A 22,005-nucleotide genomic window follows, 5' to 3' on the forward strand; every position below is an offset into this window, starting at 1 on the left:
ACAGAAACACTAAAAGAGCTTGCAAACTTTGTGAACTTGCAGTGAGAATAAGAAATGATGTACAGAAAGGAGTTCACACACCAGTTTGATGCTGGTATTATTGTGACTGTTGTTAACTGTGCTCTGAAACCAGACTCATCACGTACTGTCTCTTGAGTCGCCTCTGTAAACATCACTGTCTTGGAGAGGTAAAAGCAGTATGTTATACGTAAAATGCATGTTTTTAAGAAGGTCACTTGTTTTAAGACTTGTAATTTTTTATTTTGGCTGGCTGGTTGGTTTGGGTTTGTTGTTGTTGGATTTGTTTGTTGGTTTATGGTTTTTGCTTTGGGATACAGGTTTTCTGTGTAGCCCTGGGTGTCCTGAACTCACTCTGTAAGCCAAGCTGGCCTCAAACTCACCGAGATCTGCCTGCCTCGGTCTCCCGAGTGCTGAGATTAAAGGTCTGCAGAGGGTCTCATGTAACTTGCTATGTGACTGAGAATGACAGTGAACCCTGATCCTCCCACCTCTACCTCCCAAGTGCTGGGATTACAGGCATGCACCACACTGCCTGGCTTTTGCATTTAGCTTAATTTGGTTAAAATTTAAGCTTATAGAGAAGTGGTAAGACATAACCATTTGTTGACAAAGGGCTTTGACTGAGTAGAAGAGTAGAAAGATCATCCTGGCAACACTGAAAAATTAACTGAGTAAGAGATGAAAAGTCCTTCCCAGTGGAGGTGGGAAGGTAGCAGTTGAGACAAAGGCAGAGAGTGAAGCACAGCCCCTAGGAGTTTTGCCCTTGGTATCATAATGACAAATATGAATGTTGGAAGGCAACAATTTGAAGATGGTTCAGGTTTGAGCCTGTAAGTTGTAAACCCAAGTTGCTTGTGGAACATTCAAATGTAGTTCAGTAAGTGCCTGAGCATACAGAGCAAAGCTCAGGAGAGAGGATAAAAATAGGGCATCTGTTAGCTCCATAGCAGAAACAGAAAGCTGGAGAGTGAGCACGTCACCCAGGGAGTGAACTGCAGAATCAAAGTAAACATGGACCTACTTCCATGTCCACTTACCCTTAAACCTTAGTACGATGGTGGTCAAAGACTAGAAGAGGCATAAAATCAAACTGAAAAGGAGATGGGGGCCCTGGAAGGGGTGTCAGTAGAAACTTTGGGAGTTAGAAAGCAAAAGGACAAGCGGAGCTGACCTAGCAAGGCAGAAAGTATGGCTCACGTCCGACTCTGACCACCCACACACTGAGACTTACGTAAGAGGTAGCTGTCTCCTGCAGCCTCCACAGCAGCTACCATGGCATGCTGTCTGAAGTCAGTGAGGTAATTCAGGTAAACATACATTATAGTATATTGTTTGCCATAGAGCAATCTCTTGATAAATGTTCAATATGATCATAATTCTGCTGCTTTCCCCAGAGGTAAGAGGCTTGACATTTCCTGCCCGTTGGAAGACTGGATAGATGCTATCTGTAGAGGCTCTAGAATCATGGGTGCCCAGCACAGCTGAGGGGAGAGGGGAGCACCACGCTGAAGGGAACTAAGATCAGAGAAGTGCGTGGGATAATGAACCCTCTCTCTAGCCTCAAGCCCCTTTTCCTTCTTGACCCCTAAGCACATTCACAGCCCCATTACCTCCCAGACAGGAAATTACCTGAGCAGGATAAAAGGTTAAGATACCACAAACTGAAATTTACTCAACAAAATGATCCAGCCCTGCCCGGTAGTTTTGTAGTGAAGCCACCAGTTACCCTCGGCCTCCTGACTCTTAGCCTGCGTATGGAGCCTCCAGTCAGCATCTCGGGGCCTGGACTTAAGACATGAGGAATTCCTCCAGCACATCAGGTAACAAGATGCAGCAGAGCATTTTAGAAGAAAAAAAATCCTAGAAAATTTAACAAAAAGAATGAAACTGGAAAATATCAAAGTAAAGTTTAAAGTTGGTAACATTTTCAAATGATTCAACATCTAGATAATTGAAACTTCAAAAATAATGTTTAATAAAAATAAAGGAATCATGCTGACAGTGGGCTTGTCTTAATTAGGCTAAAAAACAGGCAAAAGTAAACACTATAATAAATAGGTACATTAATTCAAAGAAATAACTGCAAGAAGGAAAAGCAAAATATGGAGGGCTACATAGCGAACAGTAGAGAGCTCTGTAAATGTGTGTGCACAGTAGGTTGCGGTAGCAAACAGCTGTGGTGGACAGCATAAGCCCTCGGTCCTAATAAAGAGGAGCTGGACAGGTGGCTGAGCTTTAAAAGCTCTTGGCCCTGTTGCAACCTGGGTGCTTCCTAGCACCCACAAGGTCAGTCACAGCCAGCTATGAGGAGGTTCCAGAGGATAGAATGCCCACTTCTGCCCTCCACAGGCACACACTAGGTACAAATGCATGCACACACTCATAGACATAAATTTTACATTTTTAGTTTTTTAAAAAAACATATAGAGGGGTACCAAGAATACTTTCAAAGAGCAGGTCTAGAGTTCCAGGAGGCTTGTGAGATTGCTCAGTAGATAAAGGCACTTACTATCCAGTCTGGCCATCTTTGTCCTATCCTTGAAGCTCACTTGGTAGGAAAGGACCCACTCCTACAAGTTGTCCTCGCAAACATTGTCTCATTTGAAAGAAATGATTGTGCATATTACTTTCATTTTTTTAGAAATTAAAGAAAAAGAATGGTAGCTACTTGAAAAGGAAGCAGAAGAATAATAAATATTTAAGTCAATAATCAGCACACAAGATTTAACAATGTTATTACTTTATTATTAATAGATGTTCATTAAAATATTGTTAAGTTTGCCAGGCATGGTGGCACATGCCTGTAATCCCAGCACTCAGGTAGGCAGAGGCAGGCAGATCATTGTGAGGGCAGCCCAGTCTACAAAGTGAGTCCAGAACAGCCAAGGCTACACAGAGAAACCCTGTCTCAAAAAAAAAAAAAAAATGTGCATATATATGTGTGTGTGTGTGTGTGTGTGTGTGTGTGTGTGTGTGTACGCATATATATGTAGTTAAGTTCAATAAAGTATTAGTTACATAAGAGAAATAAAAAAGGACAAATCATTCCTTAAAATATGAGTTTATAGTTATATGCTTACCTCCTTAGTTTATAAACTCCTTTAATGTTACTCATTCTTATATTCAATATAAAATTAATATAATTCCAAAATACATGTGATTGCTTAATGGAAGAAGGTGTTTTTGTGAATTAGCCATTTTTTCACAAAAACATTTACTTTGTAAAATGATAGTTACCATTTTTTTCCTCCCTGTGAGAGCACAGACGCCACAGGAGCACAGCTGGACCTAGGGTAGCCATCTCTATGGCAACCATAGCACATAATAGATGGCCAACAGACATTTGCTGAGTGAGAGCACAATGCGTTGTCAGGAATGGGATTTGAGTACTAGTTGACGTCATCCCAAGAGAGGGGAAATAGAGATGGAAAATGTCACGCCATAGTCAGTTAAGAGTGAGTCCTTGGCATATGTTCTTTCACATTTAGAATGTTAGTAAGTTTTGCCATAAAGAGAGACTAGTTCTGCCAACCTCTCTTACAGCCCTCTGGCTTTGTTGTTCTTGTCTCCAGTGCTGAATTATCGCAAGGTCGTATCTGGAATGGATTAGGCTCTCCTCCAGATTCCCCGGCTCCTGGGAGTGATGTGTATTGCAGCAGTGACCTGAATGACCCACAGTATGACCAGAGTCTCCTGGAGAACTTGTTCTACACAGTGCCTGTAAGTCATTGACTCTGAAGCTCTACAAGTCAAAAGCACAGCCTGCAGTAGACAGGCATGGTACTTGCAGGAAACTTCATTCTGCATATAGCTTATTAGTAATCATGACGGCTAAAGAAGAAAGTATTATCGTTTTACAGAAAAGAGACAGGCCTAGTAGCGTGAGAATTTTGTCTCAAGGATTCAGAGCCAAGATCAGACCAGATTCACACACGTCCAGAGCCTGTGTTCCAGTACAATGTAGGCTTCTTCAGAGCACTTCTAAGAAACAGCTAGTACAGGCATGCCGTGAAACTCACTTCGTATCTATGCAGAAGAGTCCAGAAACAGTTCTAATCACAGGTGACAGAACCCATCTGTTGGCTTGTTAGACAGGAAATTCTTCTCAGGCAGTTCTGCAACCTTCTTTTTATGTCAAGCTACATGATCTGTTGCTGAGTTAGCAGCATCTTCTGGACACTATACATAATGAACCTAATTCTACAAGTAATCCTGGAGATTGCTGTCATGTTCCTCATATAAATCCATTTTTTATTACTATAACAGAATACCTGAGGTAGGCTAACTTTATAGAGAAAAGAGGTTTATATAGCTTATTGTGTAGGAGGCTGAAAGCCTAAACAGCACTGTTCTAAGTTCTTATAAGGACCCCACTGGCTGCACCATCTTATGGTATATATGAGGGTGGGATCATATCACCAAACAGGAAGCCATGGCAGGACTACAGTGCCATCATCATCCGTTCTAAGGACTTATTCTAACAGAAGTAAGCATCTCCTCCCATGAGTCCTGACATCTTAACAGTCACTTCAGGCCAAGCTTTCAACATAAATAGCTTTTAGGGACACACTCTAATCATGTCCAGACTATCACATTTCTGATTTTCCTTTTATTCTACATCAAGGAGGGGGGGGGGGGAGGGGATGACTGAAATACAAGGTAGTTTATTCTAATTTGGTAGTAAGTCATGGAGGCCACCAGAATTGAGACAAAATGGGGAAATTATATGATAGTGACAGGAAGAGGATGTGTAGGGGTAAGGGGTTTTTAACAGACTTGAGAGTTTTGAAAGGCAGAGAAATGGGCTGTATTAGTTTGATTTCTGTTGATGTGATAACACCAAGACCAAAAGCAAGCCAGGGAGGAAAAGATTTCCTTTATCTTACAGTTTACATCTTCTGTCACTGAGGGCAGGAACTCAGGCAGAGACAGCAGACGAACATCACTTGCAGGTTGTTGCTCAGGGCTCACTCAGCCTGCCTTACATAACCTAGTCCACCTGCCAGGGGTGGTTTGGGCCTTCCCACTTCATTCATTCATTAAGAAATGCACTATAGACTCAGCTATAGGCCAATCACAAAAATCTAACAGGACATGGGGCAGAAAGGGCGTGTATAGAAAGAGCAGATGTAGGCAGTGGGGGCATACGTTTTCTTCTGTGTAGTGCTGGTGATTGAACCCAGGGCTTTGTGTGCTTAGGCAAGTGCTCTAAAACTCACCTATATCCCTTGTCCAAATAGAAGTGTGTTTATGTTCTACAAGAAATCCAGTTAATGAGAATTTGCAAGAGAATAGAGACTAGCACTGGCCTAAAGCAGGTAAGAGCTTGAGTTTGAGCCCCAACCCTGGAAAACATTTATGTGGAAAATCAGTTGATAGGCTGGGCTAGCACACTGGCCAGACTGAACAGCTTCCATGTCAGGTGAGGGCAAATGATGAGGCTTTTAACCCATGAGACCAGAATTAGAGGGCAGAAGCAGAAGCAGAGAAAATACTTTTGGTTTCTTGGGAGAGGAGAGAGAAACAGAGTAAAAGGTGGAATTGGCACCAAGGGAAAAAAAAGAGTTTGAATTGGAAAGATGCCAGCTGTTAGGCTCCCAGGACTTCCTGCCGTAGCAGTCGTCACTGATGACCATGTTCCGTGTGGGAGAGGAAAGGGCCCGTCTCTGCTGCACACTCATGGGCCAAGGCCTCCCCAGGCTGCCTGTCGTTAGTTGTGACTGTACCAAACGCTCTTATTCATTCCTGCTTTTCTTTCTTTCTCCTGATCCTTCTTCTGTGAAGTGGAGGTACTCTTTTGTTACCCATACAGCGAAGATACTGAGGAAATGGATGTTTGAAGGGCACTAAATAATCCCCCATGCTATGTGAGCAAAGCAACGTCAGAAAATATTTGCTGATGGGTGGTGAGCCGGTTATCACGAGGCCTCAGGAAGGCCAAGCACTCGACATGCTCACGCTGCGCCACCGGCGACGTGAGGTGGTCTAATAGTGAGCCATAGTCACAGCTTAGAAACGCAACACTGTCGCTGTGTGCGTTTGGCTCCTGGTAAAAAGCTTTTGGCTAAGCTTTTTAACAACCCAATTTATATTTGCCCTAATTAATTGTTTTGTTTTGTTTGAATCAGGTTCCCATTGTGTCATCTTGGCTGGCCTGGAACTCAGAGATCCACCTGCCTCTGCCTGTTCCTGGTTATACAAAAGTAATCTGGTAGATTACTGGATTGCTGGAATTAAAAGCATGTGTCACCATGCCAGGCATCCATCTGTACTTAGTTTTAAAAGCTGCTATTAAAGGAAAATTATAAGCAAAAGCTTTCCACTTTGATCTTTGAGTTAATTTGTCCTCCTTATCATGGGTCAACAAACTGCGCACCCAAAAACGCTGAAAGGTGGAAGCTGGGGAAGACAGGCTTGAGCAGGCGGGCTTCCCTGAACACGCATTAGCTCACTCTGTGCCCTTTAATTTGAAGCCAAATAATCTCCATTTGTTTTACATTTTGTGATACCAGAGGCTAATTAGTTAATTACAGTACATGCCCTTTTTATCAAAAATAAAATTAGAGGAGATTTTTCAACTGATCTCCTTCATGGAGGCAATTTGTGAAATAGCCATTAATTTTTAAGCACAGTTAAGAGCAGAGTGAATAATTTAGAGCGTGGATCGTGGAGGGGGAGACAGTCTTGGTACCTCGTACCTTGTGCAGGTACCACTGTGGTAACCATTCTGCCTCACCTCTTCTGTGCTGGAAAGACAGAATCCAAACTCATGGAGATCCAAATGTGCCTTCGCCCGAACAGCTAGGAATCACAAGCAAGCTCCCAGGCTTTCCCAATTGTAAAGACAAGACACGATGCCTGGCAGGAACCTGCTGGACACTTAGCTACATGTGCAGCTCCTAGCACAGTGCTGAACACAGCGCACAGTCAGCGCAGAGGCCTCCCTGAGAACAACTATGTCTTTCCCTTGTTTACTCTGAACGGACTTGGAGCTTATCTTTGTGAACTACAGATTGCTTTTGTGTAACCAGGAACAATGTGGAATATGCCCCTGCTGTCAGCTAGCTCTTAAGAGAATGATGTCTGCAAGAAAGAAATTGCTGCTTGCTTCTGGAGAAAAATTGTAACTGCTTTCCTGAAGCAAGGGTCTTTCAGGGCCAGGTCTTATGTTCATCTTCCCCTAGAAATCTGATGTCAGCGCCAGTGACTTCCTCAGTGAAGAAGATGACATGGAACCTTCTAAAACAATGAACCACTCAAAAGCTTCTGGCAGATCTAAGGCTGTAGGGTCAAGTGCGCACAAGCTGAAGAAAAGGGCAGCTGTCAAGAAAAGCAGGTGAGCCTCGGGGTGTTGATGCAGGCTAAAGCAGAGCCGAGGGAAATGGCCTGGATTTCAGACTGCCTGACTGGTTAAGTAATAGCAACTCATTGAAGGATTTCAGTCCTTAAAAATGTAATGCACAACTTGGCAGGCAAAGGTAGGTAGATCTCTGTGAGTTCAAGGCCAGTCAGGTGTACATAGTGAGTGGCAGGACACCCAGGGCTACATAGAGAAGCCTTGTCTAAAAAAGTTAAAAAAAAAAAAAAAAAGAAAGATGCATGAAAAGATGGGTCATGGCGGGGAAGCCGAACAGTGAGTTGTGGTGTGTTTACTGTGATCACACCTACATGGAAAATGTGGAAAAGAATACACAAAATGATGTGATAATGAGATTAGGATAGTCGGTAAGCTAGAACAAGTTAGACTTCCCTTCTAGAAAAATCTAATTCTGTGTCATTTTTGTATCATCCGTTCCACACTTGTATGGATATAAACCTTACAGTTAATATGTTTACAAGCTTTCGGGTGAGGACCAGATTCTATTCATAACAGCTGGTTTCTAGCCCACCATGGAAGGTGAAGTAGGAGGGACCAGGGTTCCAGACCAGCCGGGGCTACATAGTGAGACCTTGTCTTAAAGTAAAACACAGAGTGGCTCCTACTTAACACTGGAAAGAAATCCTCACTGCTCATTCTCTTTCCTCCTGTGCAACTGGATTGTTCCCAGTTGGGCCTCTAACTCCTGCCTACCTGTCTGTGAACTTACAGAAATCCAGTTGACCAACAAGTACCCTCAAGAATTCCAGAACATACCCCAGCGATGTCACTAAGTGTGGATAGACTGGCTCTTCTGGGTAGAATACATTCGGTCAGAATCATCATTGAAACCATGGGTGTCCCTCCAGACAGTCCCCAAGTGACACCAAGCCGGAAAAGCTTTGCCGGGAAACCACCAAAGCCAGCAGCAGCAAAAAAGCGGTACAGCTAACTGAGAAAGCTAATTGTGGTGTCGGGAGACAGTGTGGCTGATGACGGGAAGAGTCTTAACTCTTGATGATTTGTTTTCATGTACATTTTTCAATTAGTAAAATTGATTTAAGTTCCCAAGAACGAGGGTAAATTCGGAATAAAGAAAACTCGGGTGGAAACCATCTTATAGCCCTTACGAACACCTAAGATGGTTGTAGTGTAGCGCCTCAGAGGCCAGATCGCTGTTTGACACTGAAAGTGCTGTGAGGGAGAGTGATACACAAGTTGGGCAGAAGTGCTGCCCTAATTGTCACTATACCTCCCAAGAATAAACTGCCTTTTGATGACCAGGGCGAATTGAGTGAAATCGTCATGGACAGATACGGGGCAGACAATTTCTTAGATACTCAGCTATATCAAGATACTAAGTGCCTACCTACACATAACTTGGACTTGTTGTCATTTTCTTTAAAATAAAATTAAAAAAGAAAAAAAAAAATGAAAGTGCTGTGAGTGCTCTCAAAAACAAGCTGCAGCCCACATGGCAGATGATGAGCTTTCAAGAACAGACGTGATCGCTAAGTGACCTCTGAGGCAATTTGATCCTAATGGGAACTTCAAAGATAGTTTCATATTTGTTTTTAGATTTTTTTTTTTAATGTGTATGGATGTTTTCCCTGTATGTGTACCACATGTGTGCCCGGTGCCCAGGGAGATCAGAAGAGGGCGTAGGGTTCCCTGGAACTAGCCTTAGAGACAGTTGTGAGCCTCCATGAGGGGGCTGGAAACCTAACTAGGCCCCTCTGCAAGAGCAACAAGGGCTCTTAGCTGCAGAGTCATCTCTCCAGCCCGTTTGGTTTGTTTTTAATAGATTCTTTTTCTTCCAGCACTTTCTTTGTGGAGTATCACTTTCCTGTGGGCTTTTCCAAAAGTGGACTGGGAAAGACAGCTTTGGTCACTGAGGTTGTTCGACTTGCCTCCAGTAAAATCACAGATGGAGGTAAGAGGCTTGCTGGCTTTCTGCTGATCACTGCCTCTGACCAGAGTCAGCTAGGACCACATGTATGCGCCACAAACCCTGGCCTGGTTTTGCTTTTTTCAATGGCCTCACTATGTAGACTAGGCTGACCTCAAACTTGCAGTCGTCCTGCCTTTAGGATTTCAAGAATATGCCACCATGCCTAGCTGTAGATGGTATGGTTTATAGTAACGTCTTAGAGTTACTATTTCTACGATGAAATACTGTGACTAGAAGTCAGTTGAGGAGTTAAGCGTTTACTTGGCTTACATGTCCACGTCTTAGTCCATCATCAAAGGAAGTCAGGACAGGAACCTGGAAGCAGGAGCTGATGCAGAGGATGTGGAGAGGTGCTGCTGACTGGCTTGCTCCCTATGTGGCTTGCTCAGCCTTTCTTATACAACCCAGGATCACCAGCCCAGGGATGGCACCACCCACAGTGGGCTAATCACTCCCCATCTGTCACTAAATAAGAAAATGCCTTACAGGCCTGCCAATGGGTGGCCTGGCCTGTCTTATTGAGTCATCTCTCAAATGATGGTACCTCCTCTCCTGTAACTCTAGCATGTGTCAAGTTGACATAAAACTAGCCAGCACAAGTATAAAAGTTTGGTGGTGGTGATAGTGGGTTTTGAAGTTTTTTTGGTTTGAGAGGATTTTTTGGTTTTTGGTTTTTGAAGTTAGAACTTCTGTGTGGCCCTGGCTGTCCTGGAACTCACTCTGTACATCAGGGTATCCTTGAACTCAGAGATCAGCCTGCCTCTGGATCCTGAGTGCTAGGATTAAAGGCATGCACCACCAACTCCTGGCTAAGTTTTTTGGTTTTTTTATTTTTGGTTGGTTGATTTTAGGTTTTGATTTGTTTGGGTTTCCTGCCTTCCTTTTCTTTCTTTCTTTCTTTCTGGTTTTCTGAGACAGGGTTTCTCTGCTTAACAAAGCCCTGGCTGTCCTGGACTCACTTTATAGACCAGGCTGCCCTCGAACTCACAGAGATCTGCCTGCCTCTGCCTCCTGAGTGCTGGGACTAAAGGCATACACCAGCATGCCCAGCCAAGCTTTTTGTTTTTATGTAGTCGATTTTATCTACTTTTTCTTTTGTTGCTGATATTTCTGTTGTTGATGATATTTTTTCTTTTTTGTTGTAAATACTTATAACCCCGAAAAATATGTTCCTGTAATCTAGTAAATATTACAGCTGTTTTTTTATTACAATTTTAAAAATTTAGTTTTATGTTTGTAAGTGGATGTGAGAGGGGCAGCAGCAGGTGTGGAGGTCCTAGCACAATTTTCAGGAGTCAGCTCTCTCCTGCTGTGGGCTCCAAGAGTCAAGCTCAAGTTACCAGGCGTGGCAGCTCATGTCTTAATCTCTGAGCCATCTACTGGCCCTACAGCTGCTTTCCTTACACAGTCTGGGTCCTCGTTTTCATCATAATCTTAGGCAAAATTACTTTTTGTCTTTAGGTCTCTCTTACCAGTAACATAGATTAGACTGTGTATTTCATGATCTCTTCCAACTCTAAAAAAAATTCTCTAAGACGTGGTTAGCAACTTTTTTTTTTTTTTTTTGTATATGAGTGCTTTATCTGCAGAAGAGGGCATCAGATCACATTATAGATGGTTGTAAGCCACCATGTGGTTGCTGGGAATTGAACTCAGGACCTCTGGAAGAGCAGGCTGCACTCTTAACCACTGAGCCATCTCTCCAGCCCCGTGGTTAGCAACTTATACAAGTTTCTTACATTACCACATTCATTCAGTACTAAAAAAGATTTAAGAAACAGAATCATATGATTAATATAGTGATTATGAGGAAATGTGCCGAGGTAGGAAGGAGCAATCTTAACACCAGATTGCAACAGAATTGTTTGCTCATTAAGAACTACTACTGTACTCAGAGTGTCTTTCCATTTGTCCCCTCCATTGGCCTTCCTGGTGCCCCAAAGAGATATAAGTGTTATCTTCCTTTTCCCAATTATGGCAACTAGAGAAATTGAGCTCATGGTGACTGTTAGTTACAGGCCTTTTGACCTGTGTATCAACCCAGATAGCAAGAACCATATCCTGCCTATGAGAAACGGGAAGCTGAGAACCAAGAATTAAGACTGCCAGAAAGAAGAGTAGGTCAGACCAATGATTTGCATGAATGAATATTCAATGCCAGATTCTCTACAGAATTGATGAGCATTCTGCGGATCTATTAAAGATGCTTAGAAGTGAATGAACAGGAAGGTCATCTTACAGGTGACAAAAGTAACGTAAAAGGAGCGCTGTCTCCTTTAATTTTATTCTCAGATTCCTTTTCTTCCCTTTATTTCCTGGATGAAGCTCCATTTTAACAAAGGCAAACGAAATACCACTGTCACTTTATTGTGTTTATAACAGAAATCTCTGTCCATTCAGGCATGGGCTCCACTCACCTGACAGGGCTAACTAGCACGAGTAGTTGATATCTGAATGACAGCATTCAGATCAGCTGTCCATTAGCCAGAAAATTAACTCATTTTTGTTATCGGAATTTTTAATTTCATGCTTTTGTGAATCCATTTATCCCTCATCTTCCATCTAGTTAATATTTTTTTCTGTTGAGCCACTTACCTGCCTGTCTTTCAAAAACAGTCATCTTTGCCAAACCATACTTAGCACAGACCTTTAGTCTCAGCACCTGAGAGGCAGAGGAACTCTCTGTGAGTTCCAAGCCAGCCAGGCTACATAGTAAGACCTGATCTCCAAATAAATAAATGAGTATTTACTATAAATAAATCATATTACCTTGGCCACAGTGCGGTGTATAGAGATGTCTTCCGTTCGCATGTTTGGTGACCATTTCTCATAGCGAGGCTGAGCAGTACCATCCTGCCTGCCTGCTGCCACTGTACCCAGGTTTTCTTGTCTCTTCTTACAGCCTGTGATTTTATGAAGTCACACTGACTGAATTCCTGATTTGAAAAGGGTGGGTGGAGTCCAAGCATGGATTATTGATGGCTCTGTTTGGGTTGTGTGGCATGTGCCTGTTCTCCTTCACAGTGGTGAGATTCCAGCAGCGGTTTGTGTGTCCGATAGCGTTCGGTGGCCCGATGATAGAGCACTGGTGGAACTCTAGCCTCTCCTTCCAAATTTATGCAAAGAAAACCCCACAGAAAAAGGTAAGCCGTTCACGCCTTAACATTCACACCAGACATTTTCCTAAATAAACCAGATTTCTGGACTCAAGTAACACTGTCAAATCTAGTAATCACACTGAGAAGTAGTCCCTTGTCAGCTACATTTCATAGAAGAAGCTGCGACCCAGCGCAGCTCAGAGACCTGAAGTTCCCCTTCTAACAAAAGCAGAACAGAGCATCATGCAAGTTCCTGGTCTGCTCTGGTTTGGATTTTTTGGGTTTTGTTTGTTTTTCTGAGACAGGGTCTCACTTATGTAATCCAGGCTAGTCTTGAGCTTGTAGTCCTCCTGCCTCAGGTATACAGGTATGGGCCAACCGCAGCTGACAGAGCCCATGTCCTGACTGCCCATACACTGCAGGGCAGGGGCAGTATTAGCATAGGTTGTTTTATATAGGCTTTAGTTTGAAGTTCTCCTTTCTGTTTCTGGGCAAAATGCATGAAGTACCCAGCCCACACCAAAAATAATAAAATTATAGGTAGTGATTAATCAAATAGTTCTAGTTTATGAAGTTCATTTGCAAGTGACCACATGGAGATGAGTGATGTGAGCAGTTTGTTTAGTGAAAGAGCAGCCCAGGTGTGAATAGGGTGAGTGCACCTTTTGTTGTGGTCATCCCCCTACCCCAGACTGTGAACAGTGTGAACTCTCCTTAGGAAAATAGTAAAACATAAAGAAGAGGGAGTAAAAATCACATTATTGTTCAGCTATGACATGACTTCAAGACAAGCTCAATTACCATTTTAATACATTTACATTGCATTTCCTTAAACCTAGCTAGTGGCATTTTTTAATTATAAAATAATTTTGCATTCTTTTAAGAAACTTGAAACATGTTTTTCCATTTGAATAGCACCCATCAAGAAGGCAGAATTTGCCTATAGCCAAGGTAGAAGCAGATGGCTCTCTGGCAATTGAGGGATAGCCAGGTTACGAGGCAAGTTCCAGGCCAGCAAGGGCTGCGCTGTGTGATTATTAGATTTGTTGTGTGTGCATGGCCTGCCTTCTGGTACTCGGCTGGAAGGGTGTCTGCAACTCTGAGGGCTGGGAAGGTATTCCAGGCCTGCAGTGGGACAATGTCCCAAGGGAACCTCGCAGCTCTGAGTAGAGGCTTCCTCAACAGAGATGTTACAGCTCCCAGGGAAGGTTGCCCCAACACCTGAGCAGCCTAAGAGCCCGAGCTCCGCTTAGTCTCCAGCTGATGCAGCCCCAGACATCTTTCTACTTTTTAATTTTGATCAGGTTCTCACTAAGTTACTCAGGCTGGTATTGAACTCACTCTGTCATGCAGCAAGGCCCTGAGCTTTCTGCCCATCCTTAGCTCCTAAGTAGCTGAGACTTCAGACCCATAGCACTAGGCCCTGCTGATTCTTTCACCAAGGTACAGTGTTTCATAATTTTGTATGTATTTTCTGTTTGTTGGGATTTTTTTCTTTTAACATGTACCATGGGTTTTTATTTCATTTTTTAAATGAAATAATTTTTACATAATTTTATGTTTGTGGATTTATATAATATATGTAATTTATTACTCAACTTTTATCAAGCATAACAGGTGTTGCTCGTATTACCATAAGCTCAGTGAGTTGGCAGTGGTGGCTCGTGCTTTTAATGCCAGCGAATGGGAGGCTGAAGGATCTCCTGCTGTACGTAACGAGTCCAGGACAGACACATAAAATTATTTCATTGCTACTTCATAAGTATAATTTTGCTACTGTCATGATTCGTAATGTAAATCTCTGCTGTGAGAACCCAAGGGGGCAAGCCTCATAAGTTGAGAACTGCTGCATTAGACGTTTGTTTCTTAGCTACTAACTGCTTTTAATATGTGAACTTTGTGCATAGCTTTTATATGTTATTTATCTAGTATAAATTCCAGAAATACAACCAAAACCACAAAGCTTCTCACAATAACTGCCAATTTTCCTGTGTGCAGGTGTGTTAGAGTTTATATTCCAGCCTGTTCATTGATAGCCTTTTGCTCCTATATAGCCTTGGTGGGATCAAACATTCCAAATGTGATTTTCTTAGTCTTAAAACATTATGTATCATTATGCGAAAACTGAGTTTTAATAAGAAGGATAATTTCTGTGGCTTATGAAATCCTCTGTACTCTTCTAGGGGAAGATAGCAAAACCCGGAAGGGAGAGTGAAAGCTGGCCGGCTACGGCAGCATTGTTGGTCGCATCATGGTGGAGCCTTGTACTTTATAAAGCACTATTCTCTCACAAGCCGTCACAGGCTGTCACTTCAGTCAAACCCCCCTGCGGCTCCTCCTTACGATTTTTCTTTTCTTATTCCGTCAGCCAGAAGCCGTTGGATCTGCATCTCTCCCTTTGCGAGCCGTCATTCAGTCAGAGCAGCTGTCTCTCAGTAGCCAGCTTCCTGTGCAACAGGAAAATGGTCCATCTTCACTTGGCCCCCTAAAGGTACGTGGGTATCCATCAGAAAGCCACAGTATTTCCTGTGCATGAACTGTTGCCTGGCCCTGAGAACACAGTTGTAAACAAGAACAGGGTCCCTGCAGTTGGGAGGCGTCTGCTGAAGAGCACGGAGCGCTGTGAAGGAAGTCAATACATACACTAGCATCTTGGGGAAGCAGATGATGCTCAGACAAACCCTCTCTAGGGTGCTGGTGTTTAAGGTGATACTTGAAGAAAAAAGCACAGAGAAAAGCCCTAAAGTGACACTGATGATTGTTCCCACAGGATAGCAAGCAAGAGCTAAATGTTAGAAAGTAGAGTGGTACAGACAAGTAACAGTGAAATTCAGATCTTTTTTGGTCAAAGCAGTGTTTAAATTTTAGCCTATGAACCAAGAGGAAAACACCAAAGCACTGGAGTGACATCTCACTTTCATTTTAAGTTATTTCAGTGTGGACAGTACCTTAGAGGGAGTGAAGGAGCAATAAAAACACGGAAGCATTAGTTTTTGTTTTTGTTTTTTTTTAATGTATACAATGTTCTGGCTGCATGTACACTTGCACAGAGGAAGAGGGCACCAAATCTCATTATAGATGGTTGTGAGCCACCATGTGGTTGCTAGGAGTTGAACTCAGGACCTTTGGAAGAGCAGGCAGTGCTCTTAACCTCTGAGCCATCTCTCCAGCGCCCTGAAACATTAGTTCTGAAAAGAGATGCTGGGTGATGGCTCAGAGCAGAGCTGTGGCGGCAACAAAGAGAAAAGCAGCAGAGCGAGCCTGGGGATCCTGAGGAAGGCTCAGGATTATAGAGTATGAATCTCTCTCTCTCTCTCTCTCTCCCTCTCCCTCTCTCTCTCTCTCTCTCTCTCTCTCTCTCTCTCTCTCTCTCTCTCTCTCTCTCTCTCTCAGCAGTCTCAAACTTTTGATCCTCCTACAAGTCCAGGGATTACAGGTCCACTGTGACTAAGCCTGAATCATGTTATTAAGATAGTTGTAAAATGGTGGTTTCTTGGTAGTGGTGGTTGTTTCTTTGTTGTTTTTGTTTTGGGATAGGGTCTCACTATGTAGCCTTGACTGTCCTGGAACTTACTCTGTAGACCAGGCTGGCCTCGAACTCACAGCGACCCGCCTGCCTCTGCCCCCGAGTGCTGGGATCACAGGCGTGTGTCATTGTCCCTGCCCCCACCCTTTCCTTAGCATGTCCATATTCTCTGGTACCAGATGATTTTCTAGGTCATCATATACTGATAAATAATCTGCTTGGCTCTTGTTAGTCTGGCAAGTTGACATATACATGGCTGTTAGTATTTGAGGATGGATTAATTCATTTTTTAATTTGCTATCAGCTCCAGCTCCAAAAATTCTGATTCCAGTGCTGCAAGCTATTCTTACAGGTGCCTCTCCTTTTGTGTTTTCTAGGTCACCATGGAGCTGGTTTTAGGCAACAAGGATTTCACTGGTATCAGCGCTAAGTTAAGTTGCAGCACCCAGTGTGCTCCACTTTCTGCTGCTACAAGTCCAGATCTGATACTACCAGAAACAAGCCAGGACACCAGCTGTACCAGAAATCCACAGATCTCAAATCAAACTCATGAAACTGCAAAGAACACACAGAATTTAGTGTTCCCCCACTCAACGTCAGCAAACCCTATAGCCTCGGGTTCTTCCGGCTTCATGGCTGCGCCACCACACAATTTAGTACACCAAGCAAACAGGTCGAGCAAAGAACAGGCTCTGCTACTACATGTACTGTTGATGGTGCCGGATGGGAAAGACTTTGTTGCTGGCGACTCAGAAAAACAACCACCATGCAATGTTTATTTCAATTGCAAGCTCTTCAGCACAGAAGAAGTCACCAGATCTGTCATCTCATGGGGCACAACACAGCCTGTCTTTAATTTTTCTCAGGTAACTTTGTATGTCTCCTGTCCATTAGTGGTTTATGGGGGCAGGAGACAAATGTCTCCTAACTCAGGATTCTGTCTTATGTGTCGAGTCTTCATGCTGGAAGAGGTTTTCCTGGCTATCTAGTGTGCTATATTGCTGGGAGGAGGTGAAGACACTGCCCAAAGTTTTGCTTTATGCATCTTTTTTTTTATTTACCTAGGTTCTAGATTCTGTTTTTCTCTGCTTCTTTTAAAACTTGGCCAGTTAAACTTCCCACCTTTATCTTATCTCTAAACTCTGTTCTTTGTTACATATGTTCTCATTTACTCTCTATTTTAATATCCATCTCCTGATTTTATTTTTCTGTAGAATTTAGTGCTGATGGTTTTGTTTTGTTTTTGCTTTGTTTTATGACACTGACTGATCGTAAGGCCTCGTGTGTGTTAGGCAAGCTTCTCTGCTTTTCTTCCTGACTCAGCAGCTGATCAATTGCAGTCTTCAGGCCAGAAGAAAACCTAGCTCATTTTCCTTAGGAAGGGTTGGGTATGCTTGGCAGATACCCCTCCATTAGGAGAAGGTGGAAGCCCCAGCACCTTCTCCCTCCTCTCTCTCTTTAACTGTTAGGCCCCCACTTGTGCGTTCTTCTAACCGCCCTCTTCTCCTATGAACCCACTTCATTCTGTGAAGGTAACTTTCAGATCTGTCCTTTTATGGAAATCAGACATTTCCCTTAGGGGTCAGTTTTCTGATTGTCGGCTGGACATCAGCACCTGGATGTCTCTAAAGCACTTTACAGTGGGACTGCCCAACACGTACCAGGTATCCATTAAGGATGTGCCAATGAAAGAATTCAAAGATGTCCTATCCCTTGGGGTCCTTCAAATTGGCGGCCTCCTGCCACAGTTACTAATTTAGACTACTCTTTGCTGTAGATACCCGGTTCAACTACCAGCTAGTTTATTCTAGAACAATTTTACATGGAAAATACACATGAAGAGATGGCTTTGCTATTTGCTATAACACATGTTAAGCAGGTTTATTTTATTAATTGCTGTCCAGGCACTGTCTTGACAACCCTTTGGTAAATGGTTCACTTTTTCCATGTAGTAGCCATCCTTGTTACAAGCAGCTCTTTCTCCAGGTGGAGAAACGGCTCTTGTTAAGAATATTCAGTGTGGGCTAGAGAGTTGTCTCAGTGGTTAAGAGCACTGTCTGCTCTTCCAAAGGACCCAGGTTCAGTTCCCAGCACCCACATGGCAGCTCACAACTGTCTGTAACTCCAAGATCTGACACCCTCACACCAATGCACATAAATTTTAAAAATTAAATTAAAGAGCCGGGCGTGGTGGTGCACGCCTTTAATCCCAGCACTCGGGAGGCAGAGGCAGGCGGATTGCTGTGAGTTCGAGGCCAGCCTGGTCTACAAAGTGAGTCCAGGATGGCCAAGGCTACACAGAGAAACCCTGTCTCGAAAAAAAAAAAATTTAAATTAAAAAAAAAAAAAAAAAAAGAATATTCAGTGCTCTTGCAGAAGACCTGAGTTTGGTTCCTAACGCCCACATCAGGCAGCTCACGATGGCCTATGACCCCCCCCCCCCAAGCCTCTGCCCTCTTTGGGTACCTGCACAGACAATATACACATCCATGTAGTTGAAAACAATAAAAATATTTTTTAAAGTGCACATATCTTGCAGCAGGATTTAAAAGTGGATCGTTTTGCCTTAGAAAAGGTTGGGTGAGTTTGGTAGGCACCATATTTGACAGCCTGCAACCTTTTCTGTGTCCTGTATGAACCCTGTCATCAGGAAGAACCCATGCTGGTTTTTGTCTGTCTTTGTGTGTTAGTTTCTTATGGTAGACAGACTGGGTTTTCTTTTAATGTCTCCAGCATAGTAAAGCACATAGTAGGCTTTCAGTAAACATTTGTTGGGTAAATGTATAAATTAATTGTGTCAGCTGTGGACAGTTTTTTTCCTGATTGTTCTCCCCAGGTGATTCCTGTCTCTCTGTCTCCCAAATACCTGGAAAGACTTAAGAACAATGTGATGATAATTGAAACTTGGAACAAGGCGCGGAGCCCAGGACAGGACAAGCTGCTCGGGCTGGTGAAACTCCCTCTCCATCAGTTTTACATGTCATTCAAGTAAATAGGACCTTTTGGAGTATTCTTTATTTTGCATCTTTAACTTTATATAGACTGAAGTTTAATTCTTTGAGTATGCAAGTATGAATAGAATCCCTCCAAGGGCCTTTGTCAGGGTTAGCCACATCCCGCTCTTCTCCTGTTGTAAAGTAGCCATACAGAAACTGAGTTTCAAGTGTTTGTTAAGAGCCTTAGGACTGGCCAGGTGTGCTGGTGCATGCTTTTAGTCCCAGCACTCAGGAGGCAGAGGCGGGTAGATCCCTGTGAGTTCGAGACCAGCCTGGGCTACAGAGTGAGTCCAGGACAGCCAAGGCTACACAGAGGAACCCTGTCTCGGGTGGTGGGGGGGGGAAAAAAGAAAGAAAAAGAGCCTTAGGACTTTAAGGCATTTAACTTCATTGCAGCCTCTGACGTGGGTGTAGAAGAGTGAGACTCAAAAGGCATTGCATTACTTGTTGCTTAAGTAGTAAGAGTGGAACCAGGGTGGGAACCAGATAACCTTTCTCTCAGTCCACTCTACTCAAAAGCTCATCTGACAGAGGTAGTCTTCCAAGCTAATCATCATGAAATGGCACGTAGTTCATAGACTTCTGTAACAGGTTGAAGTTTGCAACTATATTCACATCTCTTTAATAACTGGTAAAACACTGATTAACTTGGTTATTTTTATTCCTACAAATTTTTTGTTAGAGTTATTTTTATAAAATTGTGTTTGTTTCTCGGTTTTTCTCTTAACCCGATCATCACCCAAATATTTGAGACTCTATTATATTATTTGTTTATCAAGATTTAAAGCACAATATTGAGCAGGTAGTACTCTAATCTTAACCCTCTAAGCTAGTCTGACTTCCTCCCAGGGTACATCCCAGAGACACTTGCACTTTATGGCTTTCCCTGCCCAGCTGCTCTGTTCTGATGTCTCCTGGACCTCTGCCCAGAGCTGAATCCCCTACTTCCTCCTCTGACTCCTCCTCAGTAATCATGAGGATCTAGTGAGAAAATGCATGGATTTGCCTTCCAGGAATATGTTGGTAACATTAAACATAACGAGGCTGAGGAGTGCTACTGTTTGACACGGATGTCAGTATCTGTTGCAGCCTTTTGCTCACCACCACACCATAGCGCACACACACACACCTACCACCATCTGACTCGTTGTCCTTTCTTCCCTTCCCACCTTATCCCATTAGGCCCCATTCTTGGTTGATCAAGTACAGAGCAGTAGTAGCTACCAATTACTGAACATTTACTGTCCACCAAGTACTGTGATTGACCATTTACACAGGCTGTCTCAATTCAGTGCTAACAACCCTGTTGTGAGGGCAGTTCAGCAAGGGAAGTATCGTTCCATTGCAGACACTGGACTTGGTGCCACCGTGGTACAGAGATCAACTGGACTCATCACCAGCCCTGTAATTACTGCAGATTGAATTACCTGCCTTGTAATTTTAATTTGGTTACTGACAGAAACATAATTTTTAAAACCATTAATTTGTTTTTCTGGTTATTAATCCATTTCTAACAAACTGAGAAAATGAGTCACTTGAGCAACTCTGACCTGACTGGTGATTGTTATTTGCTCATTCACAATGTCTTACTCCCTAGAGATCCCAAGATTTCTCACCTGCTGCTTGATGCCAGGTACCCAGTTGTTGCTGTCGACAGCTATATGCCTGTGATTGATGTGTTCTCAGGCCACCAGAATGGGAGTCTTCGAGTCTTTTTAGCCATGGGCTCTTCAGATCAGATAACAGCGCTGCAAAGATTAAAGAATGAAGAAGGAATACTCCCTCCCTTCAGCCCTAGGCCAGCCCATTACCTGGACCAGCCACCTGTAGCATCTGTTGCTATGGTAATGATCCAACATTATGGTTCACAGAAAACTATCTCATTTTTTTCTTGTACATTTTAGTGAAACCATTACCCAGTGAAAAGCTCCAGTAAACAGTATAACTTGTACTCTAGTACTTGCTTTGTTTTATGTGGGGGAAGGTATGTGTATGCATGTGCACATTATCTTATAAGTGCCTGTGTGTCCACATCCATACAGTGGCCAGTGCTTAAACTCAGGTGTCACTCTTCAGGAGCCCTCCACCTTTTATGCGTATGTGTCTCTGTGTGTTGTGTATCTGTATTTGAGTATGTGTACTTGTGTGTGCACGTAGAGGCCAGAGGTCAGCACTGGGTGTTTTTTCCCTATTGTTTTCTAATTTTCTAATAATTTTTTTCATTTAGTATATATGATTGTTTTGCTTACATGTACATCTGTGCACCATGTGTGTAGCTGATGCCAGAAAAGGCCCGAAGTCATCAGACCCCTTCAACTGGAGTTACAGACATTGTAAGCTGTTGTGTGAGTGTTAGGAATCAAACCCTGGGCTCTGGAAGAGCATCCAGTACTCTTAACTGCTGAGCCATCATTCATCATTCTAGCCCTTTCTACCTTGTTTTGTTGTTGTTGTTTATTTGTTTGTTTGTTTGTTTGTTTTAAAGATAGACTTTCTCAGTGGGACCTAGGACTCAACAGACAGGCTAGGGTGACGAGCCAGTGAACCCAGGGTCCACCTGTCTCTGCCTCTTGAGCACTTGGATTACAACCATGGGCCACCACAGTGAGCATCTCCCCAGCCCTACAAGTGCTTGTTTAAATCAGTCATTGGTATTCTTCTCTCATACATTAAATGGTCTTCATAGCCCTCTTGCCTCTTTAAGTTTATAAACAAAGCCTAGGATTAGGGATATAATCCACAATAAAGACCTAATATGCTGACTAACTCAGTAGAGCGCTTGCCCAGCACTCATGAAACCCTGTGTCCTATCACCAGGACTGCGCAAAGCCAAGTATGGCAGCACAGCTGTCGTCCTAGCACTTGGAAGGTAGAAACAGAAGACGCAAACACTCAAAACTATACTTGGCTAGTTAGTAAATTCAAGGGCAATCTAGGCTACATGGGAGTTTGTCTCAAAACACACACACACACACTCTCAACATCCTGCACATATGGTGTATATACATATACTTAGATACACACACACGTAAAATATAAACAAATCTTTAATAACT

The 22,005-nt window shown here is 43.1% G+C and overlaps 1 protein-coding gene and 1 non-coding gene across 2 annotated transcripts in view; both read left to right on the top strand.

Moving 5' to 3' along the window:
• The window catches only part of C2cd3 (C2 domain containing 3 centriole elongation regulator), a 104,422-nt gene that overhangs the window by 26,029 nt on the left and 56,388 nt on the right, over positions 1–22,005 (top strand). The window contains exons 8-16 of the mRNA XM_051149040.1: positions 3,594–3,741; positions 7,206–7,357; positions 8,111–8,320; positions 9,199–9,311; positions 12,354–12,472; positions 14,796–14,918; positions 16,331–16,819; positions 18,790–18,941; positions 20,547–20,793. Of these exons, the coding sequence (XP_051004997.1) occupies positions 3,594–3,741; positions 7,206–7,357; positions 8,111–8,320; positions 9,199–9,311; positions 12,354–12,472; positions 14,796–14,918; positions 16,331–16,819; positions 18,790–18,941; positions 20,547–20,793 (1,753 nt within the window). The remainder of the gene's footprint in view (positions 1–3,593; positions 3,742–7,205; positions 7,358–8,110; positions 8,321–9,198; positions 9,312–12,353; positions 12,473–14,795; positions 14,919–16,330; positions 16,820–18,789; positions 18,942–20,546; positions 20,794–22,005) is intronic.
• LOC127192485 (small Cajal body-specific RNA 8) lies at positions 8,578–8,708 on the top strand. The gene has a single exon (XR_007830972.1). It is a non-coding gene; the product is annotated as a small Cajal body-specific RNA 8 (non-coding RNA).

This window comes from Acomys russatus, chromosome 7 (genome assembly GCF_903995435.1).
Source record: "Acomys russatus chromosome 7, mAcoRus1.1, whole genome shotgun sequence".
Classification (NCBI taxonomy): Eukaryota; Metazoa; Chordata; class Mammalia; order Rodentia; family Muridae; genus Acomys; species Acomys russatus.